Source organism: Oryctolagus cuniculus, chromosome 9 (assembly GCF_964237555.1).
Source record: "Oryctolagus cuniculus chromosome 9, mOryCun1.1, whole genome shotgun sequence".
Classification (NCBI taxonomy): domain Eukaryota; kingdom Metazoa; phylum Chordata; class Mammalia; order Lagomorpha; family Leporidae; genus Oryctolagus; species Oryctolagus cuniculus.
Genome location: NC_091440.1, coordinates 5,250,122 through 5,277,290, shown reverse-complemented (window position 1 = coordinate 5,277,290; position 27,169 = coordinate 5,250,122). Strand labels below are relative to the sequence as shown.

At 45.1% G+C, this 27,169-nt stretch overlaps 1 protein-coding gene across 1 annotated transcript in view; it reads right to left on the bottom strand.

The window, feature by feature from the left end:
• NALF1 (NALCN channel auxiliary factor 1) overlaps positions 1 to 27,169 on the bottom strand; it is a 696,120-nt gene that overhangs the window by 28,621 nt on the left and 640,330 nt on the right. The window contains exon 2 of the mRNA XM_002713024.5: positions 6,592 to 6,763. Within this exon, the coding sequence (XP_002713070.3) occupies positions 6,592 to 6,763 (172 nt within the window). The remainder of the gene's footprint in view (positions 1 to 6,591; positions 6,764 to 27,169) is intronic.

Sequence of the window (27,169 nt, the reverse complement as noted above, 5' to 3'; positions counted from 1 at the left end):
GCGAGATACTCAGCAGACTCATAGAATGGTGGATGTCCTAAACAGCACTCTGGCCTCAGAATCAGCCCTAAAGGCATGCGGATCTGGCTGAAAAGTCCATGAGAGTATTTCAGGCATGGAAAGCCAAGACACTCTGGCAAAAAAAAAAAAAAAAAAAAAAAAAAAAAACCTAAATGAAAGATCTCTGTGAGTGAGATCCCAGTGGAAAGAACAGGTCATTAAAGAAGGAGGTACCTTTCTCTGAAGTGAGGAGAGAACCTCCACTTTGAATATGACCTTGTCTAAACAAGATAAGAGTCGGTGAACTCAAAAGGCTTCCATAGCCTTGGAAACTCATGACTGGTGAATAGGGAGATTACTGATGCCATAAACAGGAGTGTCAATTTGTAAAGTCAACAACAGGAGTCACTGTGCACTTACTCCTCATGTAGGATCTCTGTCCTTAATGTGCTGTACATTGAGACTTAATGCTATAATGAGTACTCAAACAGTATATTTCGTTTTGTGTTTCTATGGGGGTGCAAACTGTTGAAATCTTTACTTAATGTATACTAAACTGATCTTTTGTAAAAAAAAAAAAAAAAGAAGAAGAAGAAGAAATTATCAATTCCCAACTTGACTCTCACTGGGATTAAACATGACAATAGGTCTGATCTGATTTCATCATCATTTAAAAAATCATCTATTATTTTTCACTTTATGTTTGTGTGGGAGCAAACTGTTGAAATCCTTACTTAATGTATGCTAAACTGATCTTCTGTATATAAAGAGAATCGAAAATGAATCTTGATGTGAATGGAAGGGGAGAGGGAGTGGGAAAGGGGAGGGTTGTGGGTGGGAGGGACGTTATGGGGGGGAAGCCATTGTAACCCATAAGCCGTACTTTGGAAATTTATATTCATTAAATAAAAGTTAAAAAAAATGTAAAAAAAAAAAGTGCCCTTTAAGATCTGATATCTTTGTTTAGGATGTTGACACTTATCTGCACACATCATGGAATGTGGGAGGGACCAGACTTGAGCCTCTGTGGCCCTCCACAGTGGAGAATGTTGATGATCCCTGTGGGAAGACTTTGGTGTTGACTTGGGGTGCATTTGTCTTTTCTCTCCCCTTGGATAATGAGGTGTTCAGTACAGGAAGGGATATCAGCACGGGTTACTGTAAGCGCCACTGTTTCTCATAGGAGTGAGTGTTGGAGGGGAGGGTAGAATTTCCAGACTCTACGTTGGTCTGGTCTCTCTCTGCACAGCATAAATTAGTCAATTAAGGAACAAAAAATCCCAGCTGAGACTGAATGGTAATACAACTAAGAAAGTAATAAGGTGAACCAATGAGGCAACAAAGGTAGAACTGTTGTCTTAGAATAGCTTTCTAGAAGCTCTGTTCTCCATGGAGCTTTGCTTTGTCAAACTTCACTTATTGGTGAGGTTGTAGTATCTCCATCAGTGCTTTCTGACTTAAGCCAGACTCATTCCTTTCTGTATTTGAAAGGGGCTTTAAAGTTCATTTAAGAGCCATGCTTAAAATTGATTTTCCATTTTTAAACCTAAAAGTTTCTGTATTAATTACCTACATTATCTGTTAAGTATTACTATTTAACTATGCATATGTTGATAAAATATGTGAATTCTACATATATAAAATTAATGATATGTTATATATATTAGATGTGGTATACTGAATGATGTCCTTAATACCCACGAGAATAAGGTCATTTAGACTTGTAGTGCTTACACAAATATCTTAGACACTTTGGCTGTCTACCCTTTAATGTGTGTGTGTGTTTTGTGTGTGTGTGTGAGTGTGTAGATGCTTTTCGGGTCTTCGGAGCAGGGTCTGTCCCAGGTCTCTCTGCTTGGCCAGTGAGCAGCCAGCTTCCCTCTCCATCTCCCTTGCGGTGGTTTCCCTCTGAAAGATCTCACTGACTAATCTGGCCTGTTAGCAATGTACGCACAACATTTTCTAGCGAGGTGAACCAGACAGTTTTCTCTATAACCAGAAAAAGCTGTCTAGGTTGTAAAATTCTTGTAATATTCATTTTTAATGGGATGTGTGAGGCTGACCTGCATTGCCCGGACTGCAAGCTGTGACTGGGTTGTTCTCGCTGTAATTCCCGGCCAGCTTTCTCCAGCTGGGCCTTAGCAAGAACGCTCGCAGGCTGACTTAGGGATGGACTGCGGGTGTTTCCTTTTCCAATTGTGACCCAAAGGGTGGACGCACAGGCAGGAAAGTTGGGGCTGAGCTCATTTCTACAACGGCAGGCGCGGGGCGGGGTTAGTCCCACGTAAAAGCCGCTTGAGGCGGGGTGACTCAGCTAAGTTGATACGGACCAAGTCTATGTTCACATGTGATAGCTGCTGTGTTCACAGCGGCCCAGCACCCATAATGGTGCCAAATGCAGGTAAATTCTTTACCAAGACGTCTTTACTGGAGACAAATAGGAAGACACCTCCACTGAGGAAGATTTCACCCAATCTGGGACTCCTTGGCCAAAGCTGCCCCTCTTACAACGAATCAGAATTCTCCCTGTGGCTTATGGCCCTGGGCACTGCCATGTTCTAAACGTCACTCACCAAGGCTCTGGAGCGCCCAGGGTGCGACGTGTGTGTCGCCACCTCCTTGTTCTAGAAGACCGTCTCTAACTGGATTCAGCCTCCATTAGGCGCAGCCTAACCGGTCAGCTGTCCAGGCACCAGGACCTGCCCCTGGCTTGGGCAAAGGGAGGTTTCCACCCAGAGGTTTTAGGCAGGACTGAAAACATTTGCTGGAAACAATGGCCGCCAGCCACTTCTGCCGCAGGTGGACCGCTATTCTGTGCTGATGCCTCTAGGACCTTCCCTTGCAAGCATCCCAAAGACCCCTACCGCGCCTTCTGCTCTGTGCACCTGCCCGTGTCCAGGGCGGCAGGCGGGGAGGCAGCGGAGGCCTGGGCCTGGGCAGCAGGCTCGGGGCTCACGGTGAGCCAGACCTGCAGTCCCCGCAAATACCCCGGGCGCGGATTTCCCAGCTCTCCCAGGTCTAGCTGTTTCATCTCTCCTCTCGGATCCATTTCCTGGGAGCTGCTGGACTGGGGTGAGTGCCCAGTGAGCCCTCGCGGGGCGCCCTGCAGTAGCACGGCCTGGCCACACGGGGGCGCCCGCCGCCGCCACATCAGACCGCCGTGCGCGCGCGCAAGGTGTTTCCCCGCAGCGGGAAACAGCACCTCCCCGCGCGAAGGGGTTGCCGTGGGAGTCTCGGACTATGTTCCCTCCCCGCCGGCGGGAGCCCGAGGAGCCCGGCTTTCACTCGGACCCTGGGCGCCGCACCGCTCAGTCACCGGGCCGGTGGCCGCTGGAGGCCATGGAGGCCGCGCGCCTGCTTCTCCCGCAGGTTCGCGCCCCAGGGGCAGCCGCAGGGTTCCAGAAACTTCTATCCTTCCTGCCTCCCCTTCCGCTCAGCCCCCTCCCCACTCCTTCCCTCGTTCTGTCAGAATCAGATCCTCGCTTACAAAGCGTCGGAGGCCAATGAGAGGGAAGAGGGGCAGAACACACACGCACTTGGCCTCTCGCAGGAACAAAAACCACACAGCGGACGCAGGATCGAACCACCGGCCCCACAGCCGTAGCCAGCTCCTGACGCCGCACGATCCGGAGCCTTCCGGATGGCTGAGGCTCGCAGGGTGTCAGGTCCCACCCGGCTGAGAGGGGCAGAGGCCGGGCCCCGGGGCCCCACATCCTGGAAGGCGGGCGAGGAGGACCCCGGAGCAGCCGTGTCCACACCGCTGACCCGTCAGGGCAGTGCGCTTGCTGGGTCCTTCTGTGGTGGCTGGCGAAACCAGAGCCAGCTCTGCGCTTCTGGAAGCCGTGGGTGGGGTGCGGCTCCAGCCCGAGGGGGAGTCCACTATCGGCTGGCTTCCAGGAGGGTCCAGCTCCTCCGTCAGCTCTGCGTGAGGAATGATGTTTGCAGCATCGAGGATGAGGGGGCGGGAGGAGCTAATAAATTTCGAAAGCGGGCGGATTACTGGAAGCAAGGTCAAGGTGAATCTTGGTGAATTCCTGAGCGCCCTTGTGTGTCACCCCCCGAGGAACAAGCCCGGCAGATCTGCACTACCCGTGCACGGGGCCGGGAGAGGTGGCTTACCCGCAGGCACTTCACGCGAAATACTGCAAGGGACCGGTGTGCCTCAGTCACTGCACACCTATGTAAAAAGCGGGTGATCTGGGTCTTCACACCCCTCTCGAAGCTGCACGGCACATCCTGAGGGCTCTAGGTCTCCCCACAGGCCCACAGGGGTGATCTCTCTGCTAGACTCTCCCAGGGTGGCGCCTGCTCTGGGCCCAGGTTCGGGACCCTCACCACAGTGCTGGCAGTGGTAGGGGCACTACCCGTGTCCTGACTCGGCCTAGCAGTCCCCTGGAAGGGACACCCACGACCCGCGTGGGAAACCACGGCTGCCAGTCGCTGACATGCACGTGAATTCTTCAAAGAGACCAGGGTCGGTCCTTATAAAAGATCAATTTGAAATTATTGCTTTTCCTCATCAAATGATTTCATAGAACTGCAGGGCAAAATGCCTTCAGAATTTATTCTGGCCATTTGGGAGGCATTTAGTATTGAAAGGTTTGTGAGCACAGCTGACGGTGGTGGCAGGACACTGAGGTCCCCACAGGGTCATGGTGACATCATCCCAGGAGGCCTGGAACGGAGCTGGCATTTTCCCAGGGCCCGATGACAAATCGCTCCTCTCCCTCACGTTTCCTTCATGCCACAGCCATGGCTGAGATGAAACTGTCAAACTCAGCAGCGATTAATAACCCAAGTCCAGCTCCCCGCCCTGTTCTGCAGAAAGAGATGCAACCCGCCATTTGCGGTTGGGGGGCCTTGGGAATATAGGGAGACGGTCGTGGACGTCCGAATGTGTGTTTCAGGCTCCACAAACCTAGATAAAGCCTGGGATATGATGGAAGATTGAGGCAGATGCCACAACCTCTGTGTGTGTGTGTGTGTGTGGTCTACTTGAGAACCTGGTAAAAGCAACAGACCTGCTCTGGGAAGAAATGCAATGTACGTGCACAAAGGACCTTTATAGAAGGTTCCACCAGCTTCTCTGAAGTCCTAATGTCACTGGCATTTTATTGACACAATCAAAAAATGAAAGTCTTTGTCTTGAGTGCTATTCCTGATAAGCTCTGTGAGAAAGTCAGTCAATGGCCTGTGTCTGGTGAGTTTTGTCTTGGACTCAAAGCAGGAATTTATCCATCTCCTCCTTCCCTCCCTTATCTTGTCTCTTCCTCTCCTCCATCTCTCTCCCTTCCTCCTGCTCTGGATCCCCCTGCCCCCACTACAGATAGGAGCTGCATGAGGAATGATGAAAGCATCAAATCAGATAACAAAGATGACAATAAATCCCTTTCACGTCACAGACCACGTTCTGTTCCCCTGTCTCATCTTCAGAGCACACCAGAGGGGCAGGTGTGTGTGTGTGGGGGGGGGGGGAGCCATTGCTATTCCTGATTTACTGTGATTAGGTGCTAACTCAAAGTATGACAGAAGCAGAGTGAAAGCCGTGTGTCCCAGCTTTCAGCTGTGGATCTTCCCACAGGGGTGGGGAGCATGAGGAGGAGTCACCCATTCACGGCATCTTCCCAGGGGTGTCTCTGGTAGACTGCCCCTGGCCAGCTCCTCACTCAGAAAAGTCCAGGCAGAAGGCAGCTAGTGGCATGACTGCTTCTCAACGTGTCGCTCTGTTCTCGAGGCTAACGTGATGTGGGGGTTTCCGTGTTTCTCCACACATAGGATAATGTTATTTTCTTGACCTGAACACGAAACATGCTGTCACTCAAGCCACACACGCACGAGGATGCCCTAGGCCACTGTTTTATTGCCAGAGAACACAGAGCAGCGTCTCGGATTGCACAGCACCGGGCAAGGTACCTGGTGCTCAGGGTCTGCTCTTCGTTTGTCAAAAAAACACCCCACACGCTACTCCTCTCCTGTGTCCAAATCATGTCACGCTTGCACAGTCCAGAAAATGAGTGCTGCAACCGGTGTTTTGCCCAGTCGGAATCATTTTCCGAAGGAAGTAAACACCATTCATGGGAAATATCAGCTAGAACCATACCTGGCCTGTGGTACCCACTCAAACCCACACCCGGACAACTTCGGCAGGCATTTCTTTAGGCTCTTGGCTCTTATTTGAGATCAACCAGAAGAGAAGTTCTCAGAACGCAGATGTGGGGACATACACTTGCTACTCATTTGAAGAAGCTCCTGGATTCCACAGCCTGCTCCCATCATCTGTTCTTACGTAACGCGACAAGAGGACACAGAATCTCACCTAAGCTAAGTCGAATGTGAGCCCAACCGTCGCTAATTGCTCCTTGCCCTGCCCTTTGACAGCCTTGACGGCCGCGGTCTGTCACTGCACAGACTAGGAGGCACGGGATCCGAACCCTTCCCCAGCCAGCATAGGGGCGCTCTCAACCCTCCCGTTATTAATGAAATCATGGAAAACTACCAGCCGCATCTTCAAGGTTAGATCTGTGGACTGAAGCAGCAGAGACAGCAAACAGCACGGGGCTTCCCGGACAGAACCCTGCCCTGCCACGGTACCTGTACAGATGAAGCTAGAGAGGCCCCCGTAGATGACGTCATCATTGTCCGGCAAGATAAAGGGACACCGCGTCTGAACCTCCAAACAGTATTGCTTGCAAGGAATTGTCTTTCTGCAGTTCAACTGCGTGACTTCAAAGTACTGGGAGCAGAGCCAGGCTTTGTAGACAATCTGGGGGGAAAAACAGGAAAATAAGGGAGAATTAAAAACACGGAGGGATGACAACATTGTGACTCCACTGAAGGACAGGCTGTCCTGTGAGAGCCGTGCCGTGGTGGCAAGGGCATCACGAGAAAACTCTCCTTTGAGACCGTGTACGTACGCAATGCCAGCTGCAAGCCATACCGCAGCATTGCAAGCGTTTGCACTAAGGGCGAAGCTGCACTTGAGCGAGCCCTTGGCAGCATGCAGAAGGTGCGCTGGCTCATTTGAAAAAAGCAGGTTAAAGCAGGGACCTGACATTGTCAAAACCCCAATGATACAGGAAGTAAAAGGCATGGCGGCCCTGTTGCTGTGCTAGTTAACTGCAAAGCGCACGGGGGTTCCCACGGCCTGCGTCTATGCCCTCGCTGGACACTAGGTGGCGCCCACCGCCCCACAGCGCCGGCCCAGCAGGGGCGCAGACACCAGGGATGCAGACACGCTAGGGCTGCCTGCGAGCCGAGCGCGGCGCCTGCAGAGGCTTCGCCAACAGTCCGGGCACACCAAAGCGGGGATCAGACGTGACGTGCCCAAGTGTGGCCTGGGGACCCAGGGTGACCCGCGTCAGAACTACGGTTCTGAGATGTTAGATGTGAAACCCGCAGCAACGAGAGAAACCTGTGATTTAATGCATGGGGGGTGGATTGTGGCTTCATTTACCTCCTATGTTTTGGCGGCTTTTTGGGATAGTGGACATTGAAAAAAAATTACCTTTTCTAATGTGAGGAAGTGAGCGGAACATTATTCAGACCCAACAAAGCCAAAGTACCTATCTACGGTGTAGGACCATGGACATCTGGCCAGGTTCTGTGTCCTTAGCACCGACAGTTTTGTGTGTCTGCCCCTAGAGACAATTCAGGCAACTTCTGCCAGTTGCATTTCACCCGGCAGACAATGAAGGGTTTTGATCTAAGTGTACACAAGATGTTACAAATAGTCGATGAAAACAGCAAGAATACTAGTTGTACTTATCAATTTCACACACTTGCCTAAGCTAGTACATTTTCCCTGTGTGATTCTCAGCCGACAAATAGAGTGCAGCAAGTCCTCAGATTTTGCAAGGAATCGGAATCTTCTAGGAGTCCAAAGCCGTGTTCTTGGTATTTATTCCATATTTCATATGAAAATGGTTTTTGAAGAACTTAGGACTTGCAAAAGGAATTACTATTTGCTAAATCACCAATTGTTCATAATCATATAATTTGTTGGGAAAACATATGCATAATTAGTATTATAGCTTTTTTTGAATTGATCAACATAAAAATATACACTAAAAAGCTGCACCTGAAAAAAATACTATGATAGCTGAGGAAAGCCCTAAGAATCCTTCAGTTTCAACGGGGATGGAGGGGGAGGAAGAGTGTGGAGGTGGCAGGTGCAGGTACTGCAAGTGCCGTATGAAAGAGCCTGGAAGCAAAAATTAAGTGGTTTCCTACTGACTTTAGAGAAGTTGTGTTTTTCAAAATACCATTGGTGTGCGTGTGAAAGGACAGGCAATATGATGTGACACAGCAGTTAGGATAGCCACCGTGGGGACCAAACAATGGACTGTGGGAACTTTGTGACTCCTGGGCCTCAATGACTCTATTAAAGCCAGAGGAAGTTAGGTATGTCTGTGTGTTTCCAACACCAAAACTATCCTATAAAGCTCACTTTCTGCATGTTTTTCACTTTAAGTTCAGAATCGTGGGTTTTTTTCTATTAGGGAGTGCCACTTTGTAATTCCAGAGTATTGTCTGTATTTTCATGGGCTGAATTATGTTCTCTCCTCCCGCTTCTGCTTGTAGCTTGCTTTCACAGGGTCATCCAGATGACAGTGGTTTCCACACCGCACGTTGCAGCTGACCCTGTGATCTCTACTCCTTCAGCAACGGCTTCTGCTCCCTCAAACCTGGGAGGTCACGCCGGGAAGGCTCTGCTGTGGACCTCTGCTCTTTGCAGCCATCACTCTCAGCGTTGCCCAACTGGAGCACCACTATTTTTGTTCTAGCTCCTTCGATCCTGTTTTGACTGCATGTCCTTCACAAAGCTGTTGCTCAACTGCTGTGGTTACTTACAAGCTGTTTTTAAACATCAGACCTCCCAGCAAGAATGCCAGCCTCAGCCTGGGTGTCTCCCCCCCGCCTGCCTCCCCCTGCTGCCTCCTCAGTCTTAGGGTCAACCTCCCAGAAGTCTGCCTAGGCAGAAGATCCCTCATTTGAGTAATAAACATTTTCAAAAATTTTAATTCTACACAAAAGACATGTCAGAAAGCCACTCAGGAAAACTGTAAGCTGGGACAAAAGAAAACCAGGGGAGAGATGTCTGATTATGACTTCAGAGATGAAGGCTAAGAAGTTGCTTCTGTCTCACTACAGCATTTCTCTTTGTCTGCAGAAGCATGTTCGTGATCAAAGAGGCAACACGTGCACGCAACACATTCGCTAAAATATCCCAGTCTAGATCAGAAGCGCTTTGCATGGAAGGTAGGAGACTCTTCTCTGACCTTGAGAACGGTCACTACCCAGTGAAGTGCCAAGTCAGCAGGAATCCAAAACCTGACTTGTGAAGAAGAGAGAACTCCCTGAGGATTCCCTGACCAGAGTGAGGAGAGGGGCATGGGCAGCTGCCTTCCACATCTGAGAAAATCCTGATGACAGAGGCTTTCTTAAGAAAAAATTGGAATCAGAAGATAAAGGCAAGATGAACGACACGTAGGCTAATGTCACTATGGTAGAAAGAAGAGCTTTCTCGCCAGAAGAGATACAACAGTAAAACAGGCTGCCTTCTGGGATGCTGAGTCCTCTACAACTGGAAAAATCCAGATTTTAGATCTCTTGTCAAGATGCCTTGAGGAGCATTCCCACGCTTGGAAGTGAGAAAAATAAATGGCTCCAAGATACTTCCAATGATTCTCTGGATTATTATTTTTTCTTAAGGAAGGAGGTTGCAAAGGGTGGTTTGTGGTGTCACAGAGCTAAGAGGAGTACAATGATGAACTTGGAAAAGATCTGGAGGACCTTCCAACAAAAGCACATGATCAGAAGTCAAGGGACCTGTCTTATTTCCTAAGAACGGTGCAGCATAAGGAGTCAGAAATCCTTTTGTGATGGCTTAGCCTTCTCTTCTACGGAAGAATGTTCGGTAAACTGCTTTTCTGGTGTCACTGCATCAGATAAGTGATTGGATGCAGGTAAAGAATGATTCGGGAAAGGAAAGAAAATACATGGGTGCAGGCCCTGGTAGCAAGGTCATGGCCATCAACCCACTTGTATCATGGAGAGTTTGCCCCATTTCTACCTGTGAGGGTGTCAGGTCACTCAGGCTGTTACGCTCTTAAAGGTATTTCCAATGCCCATATACATACACTCTCTCCCTGCCGTGACCACTAAGTGAGCAAAAACACCACACTGCCCACCACACAGCCACCCAGAGACACTCTCTACTGGCAGCCTAGACAAGGGACAGACTAAACTATAGACATGACCTAAATAGAACATCCTTCTAACTTGCCGCTTGGATACGGATGTTTCTCTTCATCCACCGAAAGCATTTTCTCCTTTCTTATTCTTCCCATGACACCCTGAGCCTCCCTGGGGAAACAGTGAGGGAAGGGGCCTAGGGCTGCTCTGCACGGGGAGCTCCTGCAGCCTCATCCTTTCAGAGAGGACTCGGAAAGTAAGGAAAATAAGGACGCGTCTGGGCCTGGGGTCAGGAAGCTGGGAACCCCCATCCCCAGTAGAAGTCTGGGAGGCCATCTAGCTGAGCCTGTTGGTTTGCAGTTGGGATTGGGATGGAAAAGACCGCAGCTGACAGTCACGGAGGAAGGTGAGGGTTGGGCCAGGATGTAAGGATCTGCAGGTCCTTGTTGTCATCACACATTGTAGTATCTGGAAGGCATCATTGAGTAGTCTGCATTTCTAATATATCTTATATATGCTACACATGTGGATTTAAGTTATTTTTTGGTGCTAAAATTAACTTCAGTCTGTGAACTTTTGAAGCCCCTTGTATGTGTTTCTTCAAGTCACTTCAGTTCAGCCTCACTTTTGAAACCTTTGCTGGCTCTCTGCACAGTGGGGTGTCCTGAACCCCTGTGAACTTGGCATCTTCTCTTCATTTGCTGCCACCTGAGAAGCCTTTGGCTCCCAGGGCCTGTTGGAAGATGGAACCCCGGAGAGCTAACACGAGGAGAGGAGGGCAACCTGGGAGCTGTGTGTCGTGATCTCCTTGCCATACTCCTGCCTGATGAAAATGGATTTTGTTTTTTTTTAAAGAACTCCTGCTTTGCTTGGAGCATCACAAGGAGGCAGGAGGCAGGATGCTCAGTCTGCTTCCTAATCATGGGGGACTCTTGCAAGGGGTGCTTCAGGCCCAAGCAAGGATGTACCCGGAGTGGCCACCACCCAGCTCTGCTCAGCGTGCGTGGCCAGGTGATGTGGGAATGGTATCGCCACTGTGAATGACTGCCTATGTGGACCTGTGTCAGGCGCTCACAGCTGAACCTCCCTTAGTTCTGAGTGTCCCATTTGATAGCTAATCTGTGGGAAACCTTCACAGAATGGCCACAATTTCCATGTCTCCAGTAGAACTTCAAATTCTCACTACGTTTTAAGATACAGTTACCTCCCTCATACAAATCCAAATCTACAGTTCAGAGCTGGGTACAAATTTATATTATAGATAAGCAAGAGAATTCCAGAGAGTTTATGGAAATGAGATTAAAACATAATTTCTGTGTAAAGCCGTGTGAAATCCACACATGATATTTTCTTTTTTTTTTTTTTTTTTTTTTTGACAGGCAGAGTGGACAGTGAGAGAGAGAGACAGAGAGGAAGGTCTTCCTTTGCCATTGGTTCACCCTCCAATGGCCGCTGCAGCTGGCGTGCTGCAGCTGGCGCACCGCGCTAATCCGAAGGCAGGAGCCAGGTACTTCTCCTGGTCTCCCATGGGGTGCAGGGCCCAAGCACTTGGGCCATCCTCCACTGCACTCCTGGGCCACAGCAGAGAGCTGGCCTGGAAGGGGGGCAACCGGGACAGAATCCGGAGCCCCGACCGGGACTAGAACCCGGTGTGCCGGCGCCACAAGGCGGAGGATTAGCCTATTGAGCTGCGGTGCCAGCCCACACATGATATTTTCAAAATACACATTTCCATTAGCTGTTTGAAGGCCCTTTTATGTACACATATGACAACAACAACAAAAAACCACCTTGCACAGAGTTCACTGTTTTGAACCAAAATAAATGAATATTTTAATTCCATTAGCCATGAACGTTGAGAGGGACCCTCATATATTAGCTTGTGAAAAAAAATTAACCTGTTGGCTACAAATCTTGGTTAGCGAGAAGAACGTTAGATATTAAATGTGGTTGTCCTTTTCAAATTCATAGTTGCTGTCCTCTTTCCGCAGCACTGCGAAGGACTGACTTGTTTTCACAGTGGTATTACTTGGTGGATTTTATCAGGACTCTGCCTGCCTTAGCCGCCTGAGTTCTAGTGTGTGTATGTGTGTTTGTGTGTGTGTGTGGGGGGGTGCTGCAGTTGGCTGGAGACATAAGCCAGCTCCTGCTACAGTGACTGCCTCAGGCTCACGCACCTTACTGCTCAGGGCCTTTTGCTAGGGTTCTCAGTGAGGGTGGAACTGCACATTCACAAATCTCAGTCCACTTTCTTTTCTACCCCTGTTGTGTCTGCTGACAATACACCGCACCCAGAAACGGGAAATAGTGATAGATCCCCAGAGACTGGCAAAAAGAAAACCAGCGCCAGTGGCTGAGCCGCTTATGAGCCACACATCCACACACGACCTACACACTCTCTGGTCCTGGGCCATGGCACACTTCCGAGGCCAGCAGACAGTCTCTTCCAGGGCTGTGTCTTAGCCTTTCTACTTCTGGGAGTAACCTGCTTTTCTTGGTCCTGTTACAATGCTGGGTATTCTCCCTTGCACTTCAGTGTTTCCTGAGATTCCTGGCACTGTACTCTATTGTCAAGTCTACCATCCTCAGCACCTGGACGAGGCTCAAGGAGTGCCCGTCCATGCCCAAGTCCTAGGTTCACCTCGCACAAGAGGGTGAATGGCTCAAACACTGGGCTGCAAACCAGCTCTTAGCATAGCATCACAGGGTTCCCTAGAGACTGTACAGAGTACAGAAAACAAATACTCTCCTGAGCACTTTTGACTACAGAATGCTCCTATCCGAAAATGATGTACGTGGAAAAAGGAAGCCTTAGAATTGTTAGTACAAGGGGGTTGCAAACTATTCTTTGGAAAACAGAACTAAAACTTAAGTTTATTTCTGTTGCAATTTTTTAAAATCTCTGCATATGAAAGGTCTTCAAAATGTTCATGAAAAATACATGTTTATAAAAGAAACTGTGTGGGGACCAGCATTGTGGTGCAGCTGGTGAAGGGTGCTGCCTGCAAAGCCAGCATTCCATATGAGCACCGGTTTGAGTCCCGGCTGCTCCACTTCTGACCCAACTCCCTTATAATGTGGCTGAGAAAAGCAGTGGAGGATAGCCCAAGTGCTTGGGTTTCTGCCATCCACGTGGGAGACCCAGGTGGAGTTCCTAGCTTCTGACTTTGGCTTGGTGCAGCCCCAGCTCTGTGGCCATTTGGGGCACAAACAAGCAGGTGGAAGATTCTCTGTCTCCCATTTTTTCAGTAAGTCTGCCTTTATAAAAATAAATCCTTAAAAAAATACTATGCATCAATTTCAAATTTGGCCCCCAAATAAACTTATCTTGTGAATTTGTTTTCCTCCAACTTTTTGACGTGTCCTCCTGGTTTCCTCTTTCCCCCTGCTCTTTGTTCACAGTTGTCACACATCACACCCAGAATCATCTTGTTTCATTTCTTCATCTGATTGTGATTGGCTTCAGCTTGAACTACTCCACTGAAATGATTCCTCCCAAGCTCTTCCGGCCAAATGCTGACACGTCCAGCTACTGAAACCAGTTATGTTGCCATCTGCCTTCTTGCCAGTCCTGCATGCTGCTGGTAAAGCCCTCCCTGAGGTGTTAGCTCCAATGACTGGCTTGTTCTGCCTGGCTTTCCTTTCGTTCTTCCCACAGCTTCTTTTCAGTCTTCTGTGTGTCTTGCTCTCTGGTTTGTTTTTGTTTTCCTCACCACTCCCCAAATGTTGAGTATCCCTTAGGCTTCTGTTCTAAGCTTTCTTCTACACATTCTTTCTGGGCAGTTGGCCATCTCATGATTCTGTTATTTTTAAAATAGTGATGACTGAATTCATTCTCTCTCTCTCTCTCTCTCTCTCTCATTGAACATATGATGCATTGACAAACTCTGTTTGGCACTCTAGGACCTCAGTCTCTCAAATGCAGAGCAGAATTCAACAATTGAACATCCTCTATTCAGAGAAGCAGCAAGTGGGAAAGTGTGGAGACCCCCGGAGCTTCCTCTGTGCTCTGCACAGCTGTCTGACCCCAGGTCCCACGTGTCACCCAATTGTGAGTCCTGTCAACAATCTTTGTAAAGTTAATTTTATTATTTTGCTACCACACTTAAAACCCTTGAACCTTCTCGCCCCTCAAACACACAGCACCCTGAAAGTCCAAAGTCTTTATCAGACTCTGCAACCTTGACTTACACAGCCTCTAGCCCCATCTGTCTCTATCCTCACTGTGTACTCTGTGGCTATGATGAGTGACTTAGAGGTCACCATTGTGCCATGCCCTCTGCAGCCCTATTCCTGGGGTCCTACTTCCAATTCCCCTACACATCCCTCAGCCTTGTTATTTCCTCCATACCCCTGTGACCTCATCTGTGAGCCTCCTCTGCACCCCCTCTCAAGATTCTGTACCATGAAAAGCTGCACCGTCTTCTCATCTGCTTCCCTTTCTAGCCTGTCTGCTCTTGGAGTGAAAATCAGAGCCTTGCATACTTTTCGCATTCTCAGTGCCCCTGTATGCACCTGCTGGAAATTGACCTTGAGCAAAATTCTCACTGGAAATTAGCAATATGTCTGTCAAGGTTACACAGAAATGTCCTGTGATTTGGTTAGTGAGCGTCCGTCCCTTTAGCCCTAAGATCCTGCAGAGCAGAAACTCCAACCATGCGCCTTGATGAGCTTCTCTTATGAAGTCCTGGGAATGCCTTTTCAAGTGAGCAGTCATGTGGCCATTATTTTAGGCCAAATAAATGCTAAAGGAAGATATTTTTGAAAGGCTACTTCAGGTGTGAATCTCTTTCCAAACAGAGCCTGGTTTAGTTCCTGGGTCCCAGTGTGAGGCTGGATTTCCAACAGCCAATGCAAAGTGAACACCTTGTGAAGGGCTCCTGGGTGGTCCTCAGAACTTCAGGGGGTTGGGCAGGATCTACATTAAAGTATTCATTGAAATGGATATACTGCTTCGGCTGGGATGTTGGCTGGTTATATTAACCAAGACCTTTCCAATGTGTTTTTTTTTTTTTTTTTTTTTTTTGGACAGGCAGAGTGGACAGTGAGAGAGAGAGACAGAGAGAAAGGTCTTCCTTTGCCATTGGTTCACCCTCCAATGGCCGCCGCGGCCGGCACGCTGTGGCTGGTGCACCGCACTGATCCGATGGCAGGAGCCAGGTGCTTCTCCTGGTCTCCCATGGGGTGCAGAGCCCAAGCACTTGGGCCATCCTCCACTGCACTCCCTGGCCACAGCAGAGAGCTGGCCTGGAAGAGGGGCAACCGGGACAGAATCAGGCACCCCAACCAGAGCTAGAACCCAGTGTGCCGGCACTGCAAGGCGGAGGATTAGCCTAGTAAGCCGCGGCACCGGCTCCAATGTGGTTTGATTGTCCATCCAGAAATGCTACATGGTAGTAATGTGAACTAAGCTCACAGTGAATAAGCAATCATTTCTTCTGCCATGAAGGGAGGCCTTTGTGGATGAGTTTCCTTTGCCAGATCATCAGGTTAGTGGCAGCAATGGTGGGAGCTCTGTTAGTGGTGACTGGGAAGGAAGGATGTTTTCCAGCGGGGCTGCTCCTGAGGTTAATCAAGGATGATCTAACTCCCCTTCCTCAAGAGCCTTTCTAAAGGACAAATGGGAGAGGAAGAAGTGAACGTGCCTTAGACAGACCATCTGCAATCAACACTGTGGAATGCAGGCAATTAATTACATGCTGCCTGGTCCTCCTCACACACTGCTCATTGGAAGCTAGTCTGTGTTTACTGCTACTGATCATATTAGAAATCATGGCTCAAAAAAGTCAACAAAATAATGCTTCAATATAAGATCAGTTTTATTCTGTACATCCCAAGTGAGCTGAGAATGTTAAAGTGTTGAAGTGGGAAATCAGTCTTCAAAAGAAAAGTTGAGGGAAGTAAATCTTGAATAAGAAATTTGAAACTAGTATTAAGCATTCAAAGGAATAATATATCCACCAAGGATACAAGAGTGAATGTGTTATATTTTCTAATTTTTCAGGGTTCATATAGGAGTTAATGGACACTTGATTAATAAATGAATAAATATTCCATTCCAGAGTCTATAATGTATTTAGAAAACACCAATGCACTCACTAGGACTCTAATAAGTAATCAGTATATTCAGTGCAAAATACTGATGTATTCACTTTTATATCAAATAAATATTATGGGATTTAGGATAACTACCTCACTTAGTAGAAATACACAAAGAAAGCCGAAAGAAATTTAACACAAAACTTTGCCCTATAACCCAAAGTAACATATGGAAAATTTGAAATAATAAAGTAGTTGTAAAATTATTTATCTAACCATCTGATAACTTCGCATAGTCATTTACCTCCTAGAACTAGGATATAAGTGCTTTTGGTACGTGTCTAAAATTTTTGCTTCTCTGCCATGTTGTCAGGACATTTATGTACTGGCATTGCAGGGATGTATCCCTACTTTGCCAATATCAGATTCAAGAAACTGCCAATTAAAACACTAATTATCTGCCTTTGTTCCAAGCAAGTACAAACTTTGGGGGATAAGTTCTTTGCATACTTTGTTTTTTTTTTTTCCCCTATAGACTTGAGTGCTTCTGATTTTTTCATCACATTTGATACTCAGTAAACAGTGGTGGACCCTATACCATCTTCATGGTCACTGGTATTGTCCTAACGTGTGTTGCTAGGAATATGGAAGATCCCCTTTTGCAGACCAAGAGCAAACCAGAATCTTGAGAATGGAGCAGTAATAGGTGCTCACGGCTCTTTCAATGCTTTATTTATTAATTTTGGTCCACATTATTGTCAGAAAAGTGCCAGTGATCCTACTAAACGTATAGCTTTAGAAAGTGACAAAGCAGAGGCCTGGTATTATGGTATAGTGGATATAGCAGCCAGCTGTGATGCTGGCATCCCACATGGGTGCAAGTTCCTGTCTTTGCTGCTCTACTTCCAATCCAGCTCTCTGATAATATGGCCTTAGAACAGCAGTGGAGGATAACCCAAGTGCATGGGCCCCTGCCACTCACCCGGGAGACTCGAGGAAGCTTCTGGCTCTTGGCTTCAGCCTGGCCCAGACCCAGCTATTGTGGCCTTTTGGAGAGTGAACCAGTGGAAGGAAGATTTCTCTGTCTCTCCCTCTCTCTGTGTAACTTTGACTTTCAAATGAATAGATAAATCTTAAACAAAAATGAAACCTACAGAGTGAACACCTTGAGGTTTAGACAGAGTTGTCACGGTATCATGAAGCAGAAAGGAGTGATTCCTCTGGGGATTGGCTTCAAAGGTCCCAGCCAATCTCTCTGTAAACCCAACTTTTTGCACAGGAAGCCAACCGTTGGCCTGAGAGTAGTTAAGGCACTCTCGGGAGCAGGGGTACAGGGCAGGTTGCAGATTTCATGACCAGGTGTTCTCCTAGCATCACACGTGGTGCCATGAAATGAATGATAGGAAAGATGTGTCATGGCGAGTGTGAGCATAGGAAAACCCTGTGTGCAGGCAGAGGAGACAGTGATGGCCAGGGTGGCTGGAGAGGAAGAGGGGACACTGCACATCAGGGAGAGACATGAGCATGTCACAGGGGATGAGGTCAGAGGCTCCTGTGAAAAAGATGCACAGACGGGAAGTAGGAAGCATGGGAGGAAGACAGGAAGGAAGGAGGTTGACAGATTTTCTCTTGCCAGGTGGTCTAGTGCATTCTCTCTGTGACCTGAGTGCTATCATTCAAATGTTACAAGTGTGACAACTAAGGCTCAAGTAACGTAAGCATTTTGGACAACACAACTGAATGTAATAATGGGTGGGGTTACTGGTCATTTTGCCCCACACCTCCACCCCACATCGAAACGAGTTGTATCCTACACATAGTCAGATGTATACAAATGTTAACTCAGGATGCATTAAGTAGAGTTATTAGTGGGCTGAAAGAAACATTGTCCATGCCTCACTCCCAGAGCTCAATAGGATTCTCAGAACTGTTACATGTAATGTGTTGTGTCATGAAAGATTTTACACAGGGCAATGGACCATAATCCTTCTGATTTTACTAACACAAGTTTGCCACCCTATGAGTTAGTGTCATGAATGATATTATTCTTAAGGAAGAAGGAGCCAGAATTATATCTGGGGGTAAAAAAAAAAAACACACAAAATCCTGCTTATTGCCAGAGTTCACAGCCACTTGCAACTGAGAAAATTATCTTCGTGTTCTGAGTTCTAAATAACTCCTTCACCCCTATTCTATGCTGGTTATTTCTATGTGATCCTTTATTCAATCATAAACTAATATAAAAATGACACTGAATTGTGAATTTGAATTTACTCACTGAATGAATTTAGTACTAACTTTACCCATTGAAACTTTTTAGCCCGTTTCCCTTACAAATATGCACATTAAAATTTATATATATATGTATATATATATATAATCTTGCATCATATGCACATTGTCAAACAACACAAAACAAGTGGTTGCAAATGCCAGGATAGTTGATACCTTAGCAGACTCCAGGGGGTCAGCTTGTGCATGCCCTGGGGGTGGGCACCCTGATTATTAGAGAAGCTCCACTTGAGATAAATAGCAATTGTCAACTTCTAAAGTACTGAGATGAAGGCTGAGAAGTTTCAAACTGTGTTGCATAGACATTTAAACTGGAACATTTGTTTGAAGTATGTAAAGCCAACTATAATGAGTTTTAACCAATTCAATAGACAACACAAAAGTCACCAGGAGGGCAAGAACTGGTTTCACTTTACTCACCAAAGAATACCCTATAGTGGGGGAGCTTGGCCTCCGACAAGGAGTACATAAATGAATGAATGAACGAGAGCATCTGGATACAAACTGAAAGTGAGTTTACATGCCCTTGGCCTGCATAGGTCTACAGAAATTCTTCCAGTCCTAGAGAGTAGGATTCATTCTCTTGACCATTTTTTAACCTTTATTATCATCATTGTTATTTTAATCTAGAAAAGAATGACATCCATTTCCTCTGATGCACTTTTACAAATGCAAACAGCAGACACTTTTCTAATAAGTGTAGAAGAAGGCTTTGAAGAAGGCTTAAGGATGCTGAATTTTAGTAGCAATGATAATAGTGAAAGCTCTTTGTTGGTATGACATCAGTTTACACAGTCAAAATAAGACAAATATATTTGTAATTCTGTGACAATGTTGCTGGATATAAATAAATATAGTTGTTAAATACATGTGTGTATATGAAATCATATGTATGAAAATCAGATCAATTGTTGAATTCCATCAAGATGCCTTATTTATAGCCCCTTTTCAACATTCTTCAGTGGTCCACTAACATTTGGGGACAACAGCCAAGGAAACATTTTCTCCTGAGTTTTCCATGTTTTTGTATTTACTCAGTTAAATGCTGAGTATTTATTTCAGGAAGATATTTTCTTTTGACATCAGAGATCACATAATTGTTTAAGGAATCAGAAAATACCTGTCTTCAAGTTGCAAGATCAAAGTATTCAAGTAAAAGAGAAATAGATCCTACTCATGAACCCTGGATTCATAATTCAAGTTAAGACAAATGGTTAGGTTGAAAGATGCGAATTTTGAATTCCTTCCTAAAACATTTCTGTAGACGGTTTTGAACGGGATGTTCTTTGACTTCCATGGGCTTTCTCCAGTCTTGATGCAGTGCATGCCTGGTAATCCCAGTGAATGGTGAGTATCAGAGGAAAGCTCGAGTCAAGTGTCAAATCACACACAGGGTTAAGAATGCCGAAGTGCACTCACTTGGACCTTTGAACCATCCTGCAAATGTGCTTACAAGCACAAAACTCTAGGAGCCAAGACGTTTTTTCCTCTCTAGAAATGCAAAACATGTCACTTTCAGCCCATGTGTCTACTATCCCTGAGCTGAGTGTGCCATTGGAAATCCATTTTTATTATAAAATAATGTTTCAATACAATATTTCTTACTGTTGACAATTAAAATTAATGGGATTCATAAACATGAATAAGAGTTGGTTGTTACAGGGGAAAGCGTAGCCTCAGAACAGAGAGCTGAAGTCGGTGCATCGTCTGAAATGAAGAAGCAGTATCAGTCTTAAGCTCAGAGAAAAGCCCTACAGAAGATGCTAACAGTTATGAAATATGCCAAAATTAAGAAAGTGTTTCTTGTGTCGTCATGTAAAGCTTCTGTCATAAAATCTGAACATTGAATTTTGAGAGTTTTCTATCTTGAGAATGCATATTTACATTCATCAATAAAACACCAATGCATTTACCAATGGTTCTTCTATTTTGAAATAGTAGGTATATATTAGCCACCCAAAGAAATGCTAATTGGAAACAAAAAAAGAATAAATTTGTGTTCATGGTAACATTTTAAATTTGGTACTAACAGTTTATTTCCATAGAGTGTGTTTTACTTCTCCAGTCCCTGCAAACAATATGAAAATTCAAAAGTCATTTCACATCAGTAGCAATGATAATGACTATAGCTTGTTATGTTTTAGAAAATGTATTTGAAAGGTAAAGAGATAGAGTTTGATCCTGTCCACTGGTTCACTTCTCAACTTTCTACAATGCCCAGGCCTGCGTGGGCAAATCCAGTTTTCATGCATGGTTGGCAGGAACCCAATTACGTGAACCATCACTGCTACCTCACAGAATCTGGAACCAGAACCGGAGCAGAGAATTTAACCCAGGCACTCTGATGTGTGCCATGGGCTTCTTACTGAGAGGCTAAATGACTACTCTCCTAAATATGTTTTCAGACACACAAATCTCAAAAAAAAAAAAAAAAAACCCAGATACAACATTAGCTATTGAGAAATAATCCCTATATAAATGAGATGGGATCCATAACTAACAAGTTGATGTCATGATGCCATACATATTTATACATACATACATATTTATACAACAATAAAAAAAGATCGAAATAAAACATATCAATAAAATGGGAAGATTCAGGTAACAGTTGAACATGAATGTTGACCAACAAATGGGAGAAGAGGGACAATCAAATGTGTCTGTGGAATATATTTTGAAATATCCACTGTAAAACCGAATAATGACTCAAACTTGCTGTTCAACCCTCCCATTACAGATACTAAAAAGAAAAATCAAAGAGCCCTCCTTTCTCATGAGTGATTATTGCCAGACACACTCACCACACACGCACCACACACACATGCACACATAGTCTTTACCGTTGGCTAGATTCCACTTCGTTAGTAAGGGGAAGAACAACTTCTGCCTGATTCTCTTACATCAGATCCAGAACTGAGTTACTGTTTACATATGAAATAAACAAAAATGAAAAACACTACTTGCCTCATTCAAGGATATTCCTAATCGTTACACCCCTTCTGACTCTGCCCTGGATAGAACTGTCTCCTGTAGTTTTTACAAAATGCAGTTTGCTTCACAAAGTTTGTTTTCTTGAGCTGGAAGCAAGCTGGTTTCCCACAGTCAGAGCCTGGGGTCTGAACACTCACCCCATTAAGTAACAGATCATCTAGAGAGCAGATGGCACTGCCTGGAAGACCCTGGCTTAGAGAGATCAGAGAGGGAGGCTATTTATACCTTATAGTGGGAAGAAATCAGAAAATCTTACCAAAAATATTCATTGACTTTACTCCTTAGAATTTCAGATTCTCTTGATTTAAAATCAATTGGAGTCAGAAAATACCTCTTAAGTTTCCCAATGTAAGAGAAATAATGTAGTTATTTGAGAGTACTTCAAAAAGTTATTGAAAATGGAATAATAGTTTATTTTGGTGCAAAAATGTGAAATTCATGCAAGATTTTTCTTTTTTTTTTCTTTTTTTTTTTGATTTTTTTTTAAACTTTTATTTAATGCATATAATTTTCCAAAGTACGACTTATGGATTACAATGGCTTCCCCCCCATACCGTCCCTCCCACCCACAACCCTCCCCTTTCCCACTCCCTCTCCCCTTCCATTCACATCATGATTCATTTTCGATTATCTTAATATACAGAAGATCAGCTTAGTATACATTAAGTATGGATTTCAACAGTTTGCTCCCACACAGAAACATAAAGTGAAAAATAATAGATGATTTTTTTAAATGATGATGAAATCAGAGCAGACCTATTGTCATGTTTAATCCCAGTGAGAGTCAAGTTGGGAATTGATAATTTCTTTTTTTTTTTTCTTTTCTTTTTTTTTTTTACAGAGGATCAGTTTAGTATGCATTAAGTAAGGATTTCAACAGTTTGCACCCCCATAGAAACACAAAGTGAAATATATTGTTTGAGTACTCGTTATAGCATTAAATCTCAATGTACAGCACATTAAGGATAGAGATCCTACATGAGGAGTATGTGCACAGTGACTCCTGTTGTTGACTTTACCAATTGACACTCCTGTCTATGGCATCAGTAATCTCCCTATGCTCCAGTCATGAGTTTCCAAGGCTATGGAAGCCCTCTGAGTTCTCCGACTCTTATCTTGTTTAGACAAGGTCATAGTCAAAGTGGAGGTTCTCTCCTCCCTTCAGAGAAAGGTACCTCCTTCTTTGATGACCTGTTCTTTCCACTGGGATCTCACTCGCAGAGATCTTTTGCCAGAGTGTCTTGGCTTTCCATGCCTGAAATACTCTCATGAGCTTTTCAGCCAGCTCCGAATGCCTTTAGGGCTGATTCTGAGGCCAGAGTGCTATTTAGGACATCTGCCATTCTATGAGTCTGCTGAGTATCTCACTTCCCATGTTGGATCACTCTCCCCTTTATTTACTCCATCGGTTAGCGTTAGCAGGTACTAGACTTGTCTATGTGTTCCCTTTGACTCCCAGTCCCTTCACCATGACCAACTGTGAACTGAAACTGATCACCTGGAACAGTGAGATGGCATTGGTACATGCCACCTCGATGGGATTGATTTGGAATCCCTGGAATCTGGAACACATCATGCTGAGTGAAATAAGCCAGTCCCAAAGGGACAAATACCATATGTTCTCCCTGATCGGTGACGACTGACTGAACACCAAGAGGGAAACCTGTTGGAGTGAGGTGGACACTATGGGAAATGGTGGCTTGATCAGCATAGCCCTGACTGTTAATGGGAGAGGGAAGAGATTTTTCTTATTACACATTTTCCATCAACTTTTTGAAGCCATCTCATTGGAATGGGTAAATGCTTTGATGGAAACTGTTTCTCTTGCAAAGAAATTTGTTTAATAACCTGTTTCTTTCAGAGTGCAAATGGAAATAGATTTGCTCTTACTGTGTAGTAAGTGAATAGGCAACAAAACAAAGGTTCTGTGCTTAAGTTTCCTAGACCTGCCCTCTAAAACAATTGAGCATTGCCTTCCTGACTTTTGCAATCACCGTCGAGCTGATAGCGTATCAGATGAGTACAACAAATCAGTGATTTCAAATCTCCAGATGCAGCAGCTTGAGCGTGAGCAGATGATGGCCACTGACTTCTGCTCACTGTGCACCATAACTGCTGATGAAAGGATCACAAGAAGTAGCTCATCTAATTCTTGCAGCAAACCTCTGAGATGAGAGCAGTATTTCTCCTTTTATGTGGATGTAAAACTATGACCCACAGAAAGGTTAAGTCCCCAGTGGAAGTGACCCAGCTGTTCTGAGGTGACAGAATTCAAATCCAGAGCCCATACTGCCAAATTAACAGTCTAATTCTGTGAAGTTAGACACGTAAAGATCTTTTGCCATCCTAGATGAGCTTTCATTTCAAAGAGCTAGAAGAGTAGGAAGGAGTCAATGTTAAGAAAGTTATGTACTTAGAGAAATCAGGCAACAATCAATTCCATGTCAAAGGAAAAAGAGGCTTAGAAGTTAATGAGCGGAACAATAACCTAGCCCATCCAATATGCCTTGTTGTCACATTTATCTCGAGCACATACCCGCAATAATTCCCTTTTGAGTTATTTAGATTGCTAGTTGGAGCAACACCAAACATATACCAAGCTGAAGGGTCTTGGTGATGCCTGGTTGACCATGCTTCTGCATATCTGCATGAAAACCCTACTCTTGACTGAGGCTGTCTTCCAAAAGTTGGTTGTCTTCAGGGCTTAAGCCAACCAGTTAAACATTCTGTTGACACAGAAGCTCAGTCATAGGAATGTTTTATAGCATTTTCTCATTTTGTTTTGCTCTTAACTTCCAGCATAAAACTATTTGAACTAGAGATACCTGAGACAAATTATAAACTCTATTTTAGATCCACATATTCCAACATTATGAAGGAATTCTAGACTTAGGTGAACATATTAATTCTGAGTTTCATTTGACCATGTTTAATGAGGAAATATATCACGGGGCATGTATGCTAATCAGAGATCAGTGCCAATCATGGTGACAGTGCAATGTACTCTCAGGCAAATGGCTCTCCAAGGACAGGGGGTCCTCGTCATGTCAGCTCTGTGATGGAGAGAGTGGCGGGATGGCTTCTCACGCTGGAGGACATGCAACACCTGCAGCATAATTAGGTACTCCACATATGTTTGTATTTTCAAAGTGCTTTATAGAATGGTTATTATGCAACAGGGACGCCTTTGGCTCAGTGGCTAAACTTCTCAGAGCGGAGTTCAAGAGAGCAGGGCGAGGACTCCAGGGGACATTGAGAGCAGCTGGGGAATCTGGAGGGAATCTTGTTTACCAAGAGAAAGCAGCACACCGTGCCACGAACATTTATGTTTCCATCCCCGGTGTTAAATCAATCGCCCTCTCTCCACCCTGACTCAGGGAGCAGAGATCATTAAGAACATATTTAAGTGCTTAATTGGGTTTTGAAGGAGGTTTCTCCATTAACATTAATTAAAGTCTCTGGGCTCAAGAAGGCTCATTTGCCAGGTAGGGGTTTTTGAGGTTCATGTTCATTCTCATTGCTGCCTCAGCAAAACCATTTTTCCTTGCCAGGATTCTAAACAGAGCTTTCAAGGCCTTCAATATAAAAGGGCAAAGCAGAGGAACCCCTCCAGTCTGTGATGGAAGATGTGGAAAATCATAAAGAAGTCCCTTTGTGTCTGATTTTACCCTTGAGAGACAAGATAATTAGAATTGTGGTGAAAATAGCATGTTCATTGCTGCCAGCTGCCTGCAGTTCACTTGTGTAGCAATGCAGTCTCTATCTTTATGGATGGAAACACTTTTGAGTGAAAATGGTTACTGTGTTATGAGTATATTAATTTTGCTAGGTTGAATCATATGAAATTCCTGGTATGTAACTATTTTTGTCAGATAAAAATGGCAACTTCATATGTTTCAGTCTAATCAATTCCAGAAAATCTAGATTTTTTAACAGGAATGAAAAATGTGTCCTACTCACACCATGTAGAAAGCCTTTTTTTTCTCTTCCTCATCTCTAGGCTCCCTTAATTTCAAAAGCAATTCTCTATTTGCATATAAGCTTGGAGCACTGGACAACATCACCCAGCAATCTCTGGTTGCCTGTTGGGGTGAATAAGCCAGTTAGTCTCGTGTGTGTATGTGTGGGGGGGACTTACTGATATGCTTCTATTTACCTCCACACAGTCTCATTCTTTTACACTATTTTTTGACCTTCAAGATATAAGAAATAGTAGAAATATGTAGGAAAATGACAGGCTTCAAGATTATGAACATTTATCGCTTGCACAGTAGGTATTGTGAGGAATACAAGGAAACTATGACCATGAAAAGTAGAAGAGAACCAGAGAAAGGACTGGAAAAGATGTTGGGGGAGAAAAGATGACACCAAGTGAGGCAGTAGCAAACACACCTGAGGAGGACTCCATGATGCAGACACTGGAAAACCAGTGGAAGCTGAGGGCGGTCCTATGTGAATGCCTTGCAGTTTACCAAAGGAAAACAATGAAGGAGCATTGATTTTGAAATGGAAAATTGTCAGATATAGTCTTTGTAAAAATACTACAAAATATAATAAATAGTTTTACCCAGGGTGGGGTAAAGAGGGGAATAGAAGAAAGAAGTTGAGGTCTAAGACTGTCCACGCCACACAAGAATCTTTAAAAACTTCACAAGTAAACAACTTGACATTCTCTCAGTTGTTCGTGTATTTTTATCTGTGTTATCTCAATGGCTTCTCTAATATAAATGATCTTAAAATTATATACATATAATTTATTGAGGACTAAAACCTTCCAGAATATGACTTTCTTAATGATGCGTACAATAGATGTTTTTCCCACCTCCCTGTGCTGTGAGTAATTGTGAATGTCTGGAGTTCTGTTAACTTCAGATAAGCTGTGTTTCTAGGAAGAATTTCACATGACAGTACCTGCATCCCACGTTTTTCACCTTTTGCATCTCAGCTTCTCTATCTACCAACTACATTTTGTTTTTTTGGTAGTTTTTCTTCAAGGACCTTTGACTATAACAGAAAAGCATTGTTTGAGCTATACAAACAATAATTATTTTCCTTGAGGGAGAGGAGAGAGTTATTTGTGTATGTGTGATTTTTGAGTACCAGAAGTGATTTATGCATTTGAAACAGCAACTCTTAAATCCATTAACCAAAGCATGAAGTTAAAGGGGAAGTAGAAATGAAAATTCTAGTGCCCTTAAACTCTTCTACATGCTCCACCCCGCTGATGACTACAGACAGCCTGCCTAATTGCAAGAAAGTCGTGAGGTTTCCATGTCTTATGAAAGTAATCTATCATTTTTTTTTTTTTGTTTTTTTTTTTGTTTTTTTTTTTTTGACAGGCAGAGTGGACAGTGAGAGAGAGAGACAGAGAGAGAAAGGTCTTCCTTTTTGCCGTTGGTTCACCCTCCAATGGCCGCCGCTGCAGCCGGCGCACCGCGCTGATCCTGGCAGGAGCCAGGAGCCAGGTGCTTTTCCTGGTCTCCCATGGGGTGCAGGGCCCAAGCACCTGGGCCATCCTCCACTGCACTCCCTGGCCATAGCAGAGAGCTGGCCTGGAAGAGGGGCAACCGGGACAGAATCCGGCGCCCCAACCGGGACTAGAACCCGGTGTGCCGGCGCCGCAAGGTGGAGGATTAGCCTATTGAGCCAC